The sequence below is a fragment of the Asparagus officinalis genome, chromosome 8 (genome assembly GCF_001876935.1).
Source record: "Asparagus officinalis chromosome 8, Aspof.V1, whole genome shotgun sequence".
NCBI lineage: Eukaryota > Viridiplantae > Streptophyta > Magnoliopsida > Asparagales > Asparagaceae > Asparagus > Asparagus officinalis.
Genome location: NC_033801.1, coordinates 95,839,074 through 95,849,846, shown reverse-complemented (window position 1 = coordinate 95,849,846; position 10,773 = coordinate 95,839,074). Strand labels below are relative to the sequence as shown.

The following is a 10,773-nucleotide window of genomic DNA, read 5'->3' as shown; positions in this document are numbered from 1 at the left end:
GCAAAACCTCAAGGCCAAGTGGTTAGCCCACCAGGCATCTGCGATAATCATCAAGGACCTAGAGGGTCGACTTGCTCACCTCGACTTAGAGTAATATAAGCAGAAGGTAGTCAAGGACTGGCGTCATAACATCTTAGGTAAATTTGAGGTGGCTTTGGCTTGCAAGGCCGGTGTCGACCATCTTGCCTTGCTACTCCCCTCTAGCTCTCTTCCCTCTCCTAACCGCCTTTATCCCCTCGAGTCTCTTGCTTCCTTGATCTCTTAAAAGAGATCAAGTATAATGGAGGAGAATAGAATTGGCGATAAGTGATGAGGGCGACGAGTTGAGGGATGGAGTTGATGAAGATCCACCTGCGTCCTCTTCGGGCACTACCGTCGAGATACCCGTCGAGACTCATGCTCCTGCCGAGATTGTTGCCTCAAGATAGACTGTTACCCCAGGAGAGACTATCGCTTCATGCTAAGAGAGGCTCCCCCCCCCCCCCCCCCCCCCTTTTTTTGTAAAGAACTTGTAATGAAGTTTGCACTCTGGAATAAAAATCAACTTTGTTTCTATTCTTGAGTCTATAAAAATCAACTTTGTTTCTATTCATGAGTCTATCTTCAATCCATATTTTTGCTTTACTAACTTGTAATTTGCAACCTTGATCTGATTGCGAGAACCAAGTATTTGGTTGTGATGAGACTATCGTATTATGTTGACATAAATATTAAGGGGTCGAGATGACTGGCTCATATATTGCTTTTTGCGGACTTTCTTTGGGTCTCCAGCTAATAAAGATTTGGCAAATTATATCACCAAAGTCATGTTGTCAAGGACATTCAAACACTTAGGCTCCAGCCTTAGGTTTATTTTTAGAATAACACTGAGGTCTGTTTGATAGAATAATAACCCAAAGGTTGAGTGCTTAGGACTTACGTAGATGCCCCGGTCTTTAATATAGCCATGATGGTCGAGAGGCGACTATAGGAGTGTACCATATGATGAGTGCCTTAGGTTTATTCCTAAAAATGCACAAAGGACTTTTAATTCAACCGAGAGGTCGAATGCCTAGGACTTACTGAAGTCGACTAGGTCTTTCGTGCTACAGGGGGCTACCTTGATGGCAATTAGGTAAAATGGCAACTCTAAGGTTGGGTGCCTAGGTCTTACGTAGACGCTTGGGTCTTTAGTATCCTATAATGGTCGAAAAGTGACTGTGGGAGTCAATCATATGGTTAGTGTCTTGGGTTTATTCCTGAAAAGGTACCAAGGGATTAAAATCCAACTGAGGTTAGATGCCTAGAACTTACTAAAGTTGACTGTGTCTTTAACAACCCTGAGGCTGTGCCTAGGACTTGCTGAAGTTGACTAGGTCTTTCGCCCTACAAAGGACTGCCCTGGGGATAAAATAGTGAAATGGCAACCCTGAGGTTGGGTGCCTAGGTTTTACGTAAATGCCTGAATCTTCAGTATCCCTATAATGGTCGAGAGACGACTATAGGAGTCGATCATATGGTTAGTTCCTTGGGTTTATTCCTAAAAATGTATCATTGGCTTAATATCCAACTGAGGCTGGATGCCTAGAACTTACTCAAGTTGACTAGGTCTTTAATAACCCTGAGGCTATACCTAGGACTTGCTGAAGTCGACTAGGTCTTTCGCCCTATAGAGGGCTACCTTAGGGGCAAAATGGTGAAATAGCAACCTTGAGGTTGAGTGTCCAGGTCTTACGTAGATGTCTGGGTCTTTAGTATCCCCATAATGGTCAAGAGGAGACTATGGGAGTCGACCATATGGTTAGTGCCTTGGGTTTATTCCTAAAAATATACCAAGGGCTTAATATTCAACCGATATTGGATGCCTAGAACTTACTAAAGTTGGCTAGGTCTTTAACAACCCTGAGGCTGTGCCTAGGACTTGCTAAAGTCGACTAGGTCTTTCTGACAACCTGTAGGTTAGGCGGACAGCTCTTATGCAGACGCTTAGGTCTTCAGTATAGCCATGATGGTCGAGAGGCGACTGTGGGAGTCAATCATATGGTGAAAGTGCCTTGGGTTTACCTTGTGAAGAAGTACCAAGAGCTTAGGATCCCTGCATAGACTGAGCACTATAGGAGTGCGAAACAGTAATCGAGTTAGTTTCAATAAGAATTTCATTAAGGCTAAACAAAATTTATAGAGTTATTGAAAATATCGCCTCAAATACTCGATATTCTAGGGATGTTATAAAACTCTTCCGTCTGGGGCCCTTAGTCAATAGGTGTCTGCTCGTAGCTCTTCTAGGACTATGTAAGGACCTTCCCAGTTAGGAGATAGCTTGCCTCACCGAGTGTCCCTATCAAAACCGGCTTTACAGAGGACGAGGTCACCAGCATTGAATCTCCTTGGTCGGATTTTGCTGTTGTAGTACTGGGCAATTCGCTGCCGATTGGTGACTTTGGTCTGAAGCGCTTTCTCTCGAATTTCATCAAGGAGGTCGAGGTCGATCCGAAGTCCTTCTAAGTTCATGTCCTCATCGAAGTGTTGTCGTTGAATGGTCAGTATGCTTACTTTGATAGGAGTGACTGCCTCGGCACCATATGCTAGCTTGAATGGAGTCTCCCCAGTTGAGTTATTGTGGGTCGTACGGTACAACCAAACGATACTAGGTAATTTTTCAACCCAATTCCCTACTACCGCATCCACCTTCATCTTCAATGCTTGAAGGATGCATTTGTTAGCAGATTCTGCAAGTCTGTTAGATTTAGGATGTGAGACAGGAGAATTTGAGGTGAACGTTGTATTCTTCGCAAAAACTACGGAAGCCTCCACTGTCAAATTAGGCACCGTTGTCAGTAACAAAGGACCGGGGTACACCAAAGCTATAGACTAGGAACTTCCATGCAAAACTTGTGACATTGCTCCCACCAATCTTGGCTAGTGGTTCGGCTTAAATCCATTTGGTGAAGTAGTCAATCGCCACAATGAGAAATTTCCTCTGCCCTGAAGCTTGGGGGAGAGGTCCTAGCAGATCCAACCCTCATTGGGCGAAAGGTATCAAGCTGAGGAGGCAAGTGAGCTTAGTCACCACCGCCTGAGGGATGGACGAAAAAAGCTAACACTTTTGGCAATAAGAGACGAGCCATCTTGACTCGGCTAGAATGGTCGACCAATAGTACCCCTAGCGGATGACTTTCTGTGCAAGGGTTTGGGCCCCAGGATGATTTTCACATGTGCCCTCATGTATCTCCCTGAGTAAATAGTTAGCCTCTGGTGGTCGAAGGTATCAAAAGTAAGGTCCGACACTACTACTGGAGTAGGACATTCGATATAGCTGCTTGTTGATCATGAGGTAACAGTGAGAATTTCTTTGTAAATGCCTGGCTTTGGCTGAATCTTCAGGTAAAGTGCCCTAACCAAGAGGGAGCAACAGACACCTCTATCTCCATAATAGTTTATGGCAACTTGGAAATGATAGGTTGTTCGAGGATGTCTATATAGACAGGCCCCGAGTTGATTCTTGAGCTTGTTGAGCCGAGCTTAGAGAGGGCGTCCTCCCGAGCATTAAGAGCGCGGGGTGTTGGCCTTTTTGTTTTGATGATGTTTTAACAAACAATTTACTACTAATATTGTTTATCTAGTATTTGTGTTTTTTTTATTTTTTGTAGACAAACAATAAGTCAAAGGTTGGATAGAATTGCACCATAGCGATCATATCAAATGGAGGTTAGCGAAAATAGTGGAGTGAAGCAATGCAATTCAAGTCAAAGATTCAAGTTCAAGCTTCATCCGTAAAGTTTACCAAGAAGAGCATTTTGAAGATCAAGATAGCTTGGGTAATTTAGTTTTAGGTTTATACTTATGTGTAGATACTTCAAGCTCAATCACATACACATGTACATATTTTTGTTTATATATATATAGTTATATATATTTACATGTTTTGGTTTTTGGTTTTCATGTTTATATAAATATGAATTTGTAAAAATATTATATTCTTAGTTTTTGGACTTAACAATAATGATATATATCTTTTTATTAAGTCTATAAAATTATTTTACAAAGTTTCAAAACTTGGTTTATGCCAAAACATCAAATTTTAAGCATGTCAAGTTTTCATGTTTTGGACATTTTTTAAAAATAAAGAGATTTCTCTTTTGGAAGGTGCAATTTGAAAAATACTTTTTGTAACATGTGTACTATCATGTTTACAAGCATTCCCAAAGTTTTATATTTTTCTGAATTTATTTACTATTTTTAAAAGAGGTTTAAAAATCAGATTTACTATTTTAATCAGGCTGATAACTTATTATCAGTTGACTAACGGAGTTTATCAGTCGACCGATGAACTCACTTGGAATCATAAATTTTTTTCTATTTTTGCGACTGATAAGACCTTCAGTCGACCGATGAGCTACTAGTTACCTGTAACGGTCAGCTCATCAGTCAACTGATACTGTTCATTAGTCGACCGATGGCCTCTAACGGCTAGTTTTTCTAGCTTTCTATTTTTTTTTGTCTTTTTGTTGGGTTTTCTTGGTTTTTGCGCTTTGGTTTTCATCCTATATATACCGCTTTGCCATAACTATTTTCAGCCACCAAAAAGAGAGTTTTTATACAAGTTTAAAGGGTGTTTATGTTTTATTTAGTTTTGTTTTAAGTTTTGGTTTTGTGAAGAAAGTTTCACAATAGCAAGAAGAGATCATCCATTCCTTGTTTGGGCTTCAACTTCATCTCTCCTACTCTTGTTATATAGAGAAGTTTTTCTTGAACTCAATTCTAGCAATTTATATGTTTGATCTTAATTTCCATAAGCTAGATTTCAATTGAGTTTATATTTGTTTTATCTCTTTGTTACACTCACCCACATTGAGCTTTTAGTATTTTTATACATAGTATTGTGAGATTGTAACATAGAGTTGGGCTTAATTGAGTTCTCACATTGTTTAGAGAACAATCATTTGTTGTAGAGCTTAATTGTGAAATCACATTGTATTGCACAAATACACCAAGAGGAGTGTAGAGGTGAGATACGTGGTCGGTCCCAAGAGGAATACCGTTGGTAGTAAAGCCTAGTGAGAGATAGTAATTCCGATCACTTGAGGGAGACACGTGAGAGGCGAACACTTTAGGTGGTAGTTATGTAGTTACATTATGAGTTATTGTGAACGTTGATCGGTGAGCGTTGAAAACCGATATTGTGGTGTAAGTGGATTTCTCCCCGGAAGTGGGGAGCAGAGACGTAGGTCGGAAGGACCGAACTCCATGATCATTTGCTTTTGTTTGTGTTGGTTTATTTGTGCACTATCACTTTGTTTGTTTTTATTTATTTCACCCTTATTTACATTGTTTACCTTTGCATATATCTTGTAGTATATCATATTTGCTAGGATAGATTGTTAATAAGTTTTAAATTGGCATTAAATCGGATTCGATTAGCATAAACCCTATTCACCCCCCCCCCCCCCCCCGACCCCCCCCCCCCCCCCACTAGGGTTCTTTCCTAGTGGCATTAGGGTCTAACATGGGGGACTTAAGCTATCCTGAATTTCCGAAAGCTGGTCAACAGCTCTTTAGCAGCTTTAAGATATAAGGTTATCCTTGAGTCTTTAGCTACATATCGTCCATTGACTTGATGGACAACTAGTTATCAGTTGACTAGAATGTAGAGGCATTCCGCCTTCATTGCTTGTGCTACTCGAAGGCTAGTGAGGAGAGATTTATACTCGACTTCATTGTTAGACGCCGAGAAGTTAAAGGATATGGAGTGTTCCCACGTCAACCTGTTAGGGCTTCACAAGACCACCCCTGCTCCGCTGCCGGTTTCTCCAGAAGACCCATTCACCTTCAGTAACCACCATGAGACAAACTCCAGGGTGTGACGGACCTGTGGGGAAGATGTTTGAATGGTAGGGACTGCTAGGAGTGCTAAGGCTATTGGCTGATGAGATGGCAAAAGAGCGTCTGGCTCATCACTTGGGAAAGTTGACTCAATCAAGAAGTCTGCCAAAGCTTGAGCTTTGATTGTCATCCTGGGCTCAAATAGGATATCATGTTGACTGAGTTCGACTACCCATGTGATCTTCCTCCCTGATGTTGTAGGACTGCCTAGTGCTTTCTTCAAAGGTAGACTCGTCCGCACAATAATTGCATGGGCCTAAAAGTACGAGCAAAGTCTCCTTGCAGTGATGATAAGGGCAAAGGCATCCTTCTCTATAATGGGATAGTTGAGCTCGGCCATCTTGAGGATCTGGCTTACATAGTAGATGGACTTTTGAATGTTCTCCTCTTCTCGAACAAGAAAAGAGCTGACTGCTTCGGATGAGACGGAAATGTATAAGTATAATGTCTCTCCTCTTATAGGCTACCTCAGCATTGGTTTATACTCAAATAGCCTTTAAGGTATTGAAATGTTGCACTGCATTAAGTCATCCCTGTCATACTCTCCTTCAAGTTCTTACTTCCCCTTAGAGTCTTAAAGAATGAGAGGCTCCTCTCGGTGGATTTGGAGAGGAATCGGCCTAGAGTCGTGATCTTTCCATTTAGTTTCTGAATGTCCTTCAATGTGCACGACTCTGAAGTCGCTCTATGGCGACTATTTTCTTAGGGTTTATCTCTATACCTCTCTGGGTGATCATGAATTCTAAGAATTTTCCTGATTGTACCCCAAAGGCACATTTGACGGGATTAAGCTTCATTCAGTAATGCCGGAGGGTGTATAAGGTCTTGTCCAGGTCTGAAATATGGGCAGACGCTTGTTTCAATTTCACTAGTGAGTCGTCCACATAAGCTTCTAGATTGTAACCGATCTGATGCTGAAAGACCTTGTTGACAAGTCTCTGGTATGTTGCCCCGACGTTCTTCAGACCGAAGGGCATCATTTTATAACAATAGGTGCCCAAATCGGTGATGAAGGAGGTCTTCTCCTGATCATGCTCTACCATGAAGATCTGGTTGTAGCCAGAGAAGGCGTCTATGAAGCTGAGCAACTCATGACCCGCACTCTCGTCAACCAATTGATCAATATGAGGCAGAGGGTAGCTATCCTTAGGGCAAGCTTTATTGAGGTCGGTGAAGTCCACGCACATCCTCCATTTGTTTAGTGCTTTCTTCACCAAGATGACATTAGCTAACCACTCCGGGTATTGGACTACCCGGATGAAGCCAGCTTTAAAAAGCCTCTTGACTTCGTCGGCCGCTGCCTTCTAGCGTTCCAAGTCGATGTGCCTCTTTTTTTGTTGAACATGCTTGGTATGTCTGTTGATGGCCAGCTCATGGCTGATCACTTTAGGGGGAACCCCCGGCATGTCTTCAGGTCCATAGGCAAACATGTCAGCGTTAGCCTGTAGGAATTTGGTCAAAGCTCCTGAAGCTCTTCCACCAGTGTCATCCTTTGTTGTTCCATTGATTTCTCTAACTGGAGGCAAGCTTTCTCAGTGGGCCTGGCGCCTTGTGCACCTTTACCCTTAACCGAGAATAGGTAACAGGACTTGTCCTCTCATTGATTGCTCTTAGCGATTTCGACTCTATTTGGAGATGGAAACTTGACCATGTAGTGGTAAGTTGAAGGAATGGCTCACAAGAGGTGGAGGGCAGTCCGACTTAGAATGACATTGTGGGCCGACTTCAGATCCATCACCAGGAACTGGACTTGGAAGATGGCTTGCCTAGGGTACTCTCCGACTATCAGTAGGAGAGTAATCATCCCTTTTGGCAAGAGAGAATGTTTGGTAAATCCAACAAGGGGTCCTCTATAGGGGAGTAAACGAGATTTGTCTATGCCCATCTGATTGAAGGTGCTGACATACAGGATATCCACTGAGCTCCCTGTGTTGATCATGATCTGTTTCTTCTGATAGCCATCAATTGCTGTGGATATGACGATAGGATCATCATGAGGTGTCACCACGCCTTGCATGTCAGCATCCCCAAATGATATGAGCTCTTCCGCCTTCGTTCTCTTGCTATTCTGGTCGACCTGCAACGCTCTCTTAGCATACCTCTTCCGGGCATTATTGGATGACCCTCCAATAGTGAGACCGTCACTAATTGTGTTGATGACCCCCTTGTGACAAAGCTCTGGGGGTCGACTATCTTGTTGCGGTTGAGGATGAGGTAACCATGAACGAGGTCTCTTGTCTGCTCTGGGCGAGTTGGCTTCCCTACAGTCCCACCGAGAGGCAAAATTCTTCAAGTACCCTCTTTCTATTAAGTTTTTAATATCCCTCTTGAGGATACGACATTCATTGGTGAGGTGGTCTTGATCCTGATGATAACGGCAGAACTGGCGAGTGTCTCATTTCTTTGGATTCGACCTCATCTTAGGGGCTAGCTCCTTGAGGTGTCCTTCCTTCTGAACCATGGTGAGAACATTGGTGAGAGAGGTGTCGGAGATGGTGAGGTTTGCCTTTGGCGTCGGGTTCCTCTCCTGGTCCCTCCTGTTAGACTAATTGGAATAAGGGTTGACCCGTAGGAGGTCTCTCGGCCACTCCTTCCTTGCAGGATAGTTTCTGGCCAGCTCGGGCATTGGTGCCACCATCGGTACTATTTCTAGAGTCGACGAGATGATCGGTATTGTCGTTGTAGCTGAAGTTATGGATGTGGAAGTTTCTACAAATCTAGCCGACGCCTTATAGTCTCGGGCGTCCTCCATGTCCATACACCCGTAAGCTTTAGCCATCAACTGCTCATAATTGGCGACTAGCTTTTTAGCAAGCGAGTCGGCCAACTCATTGTTCTGTAGACCGGCAACGAGTGTGTAAATGGAGACTGCACTCCCCGGATCGTTGATCTCTAATCTCATGGCTTGGAACCTCTTGAAGTATGTTTGGAGGCTCTCTTCGGGCCCCTGCCTCATTTGAATCAGCACATGAGTGGGCAACTTTTGTTTGGCGTTAGCCATGAAGTGGTAGATGAACTTTCAACTGAGTTGTTGGAAGATACTGATGGATTTCTTCTCAAGAGGATTCCACCAAAGCTTGGCACTTCCTGAAAGAGTGATTGGAAAGCATCAACAAATGGCTGCTTCCGAAGCTTGGAGCATGCTAATCACATCGTAGTAATTATGAACATGCTCAAAGGAATCTCCCTCGCCTTTGTACTTCTCCACGTGAGGTATCTTGAATTTCTTACATTGGGTATGCATGATGTCGTCAGAGAGAGGGGTATTGCCTCTGATGGCGTCAGCGACCGGTCAATACACTAGGTCATATCCTGAGGCTCCAATGGTGACTGAAGGAGTTGGGGATGCATGATGATAGAGAAGAGTCTTAGAGGCTATTCCCATAGGAGAGTCCTTAAAGTGACCAAGATCGGGACTCTCGCCAGAGGTCTCCTGATGACGGCAGTGGTGTCGGTGAGGCTCGTCAACGTGAGTCGTTCGATGAGGCGACATGGATGTGTGCTTGACGCGATTCCCCAACTGCTGAGCAGCAACATGAGGAGTCTGAGAGGGAGCATCTGCTGTGCTCCAGAAGGGTGAGCCTCCGACCGTTGGTCTCCTGAGGGGGAGGGAAGGCTGAAGTAGCTTGTTGTGGCTGCGTAAGCTGACTGAGAAGTTTGCTGGTGAGGATAGTGAATTGTTCTCGTAGAGACTGAGAAAGCTTGTGAGTAGTTTCCTCGAGCTGGGCTCGAGTAACATAGCTCTAGAATTGTTCTTCAGGGTTAGACTGATCAGACCCTTGCTTAGAACCTGACATGTCTTCTCAAAAAAAGAAAGAAGGCTCCACGGTGGGTGCCAAACTGTTGATGGTTTATATGATCACACAGTCAATTCGATGTTGGATAGGATCGATTTGTTCAGTATTGAAGAGGGGCCGCTTTCTTCCCTGACTTTATGTCTGGTTCTTGAATGGGGTTGCTGAACAATCTGCACATATAAAAATTCATGAGAGGGTGGGGATTGGTCCCTTGTTGTACCTCCAACAATCAAGTTAGCCGATGACTTGAGTGGGATAAAGGAAGAACTGTGTGTTCTTGTAATTGTACAGTGTGTGCGTTAGAGGATCTGATTTGTGAACCTCTTGAATGTTAGAATAGTACATGTATTTATACTCAGTGCATAAGGAGTAGATTGGTCATTTCGACCGAGCATAGAAGGGCGGAGGTGAAGTACGGGCTGGCAGCTGAGTCAGCCACTGTTTTACAGGTGTCGGCTGGCGACTGGAGGGAGGATCTCCTCAGCACTAAATGAGAAGTGAGAGGGAGTATGACGGTGACCCACGTGGTCCGATGAGTCATAAAGACTGTTGGGGCTAGAGGCATGATGATGCCCGCTAAGCATTAAATGTGACGTGGACACGTTATCAACGAGGATAAGCTCGAAGCAGAAGTTATCCTTTTGCTTCGTCGAGACGTAACGCCTTTCGAGTCGTCCTCGTGAGGCATTAGTCACATAGTCGAGTGGACTCCTGGTGAGTCATCTTTGACAAGCGGATCGACTAGTACCACTCTTTCAGTCGACATGAAGGAATATCGACTCGACCAGTCGGCTAAGTCGGATTCTGCTGGGCTTGGGCCACCAAGTTGATTGGGGCATTGATTGCGAAAATACATTTGTTTGTCACTTGTCAATAAATTGTATTTCGGTGAGTGGGAACACCATAACAATTGTGGTGGCATATGTTGCGCTAAAATCATCCCTACAAAGATGACAACACCCACTTTGATGGTACTAAAGAGAATTGTCTGTATCCATATCCCTAATCCGAAGAGAATATACTTGCTCAGTGGCATGGTAAAAAAATGAGACTTTCATGAAAGTAAAGAGAAGAGAGGAAACACCACAAAGATAGAACTAAAAAAATATTTTCT

The 10,773-nt window shown here is 43.6% G+C and overlaps 2 protein-coding genes across 2 annotated transcripts; both read right to left on the bottom strand.

Annotated features, from left to right (window-relative positions):
- Positions 2,305-2,673, bottom strand: LOC109821558. Its single transcript, XM_020387738.1, has one exon. The coding sequence runs from the start codon at positions 2,671-2,673 to the stop codon at positions 2,305-2,307; it is 369 nt and encodes a 122-aa protein (XP_020243327.1).
- LOC109821557 lies at positions 7,538-8,863 on the bottom strand. The gene is made up of 2 exons (XM_020387737.1): positions 8,429-8,863; positions 7,538-8,227 (listed from the first exon to the last, which is right to left on the bottom strand). Exons 1-2 carry the CDS (start codon positions 8,861-8,863, stop codon positions 7,538-7,540), a joined length of 1,125 nt encoding a protein of 374 aa, XP_020243326.1.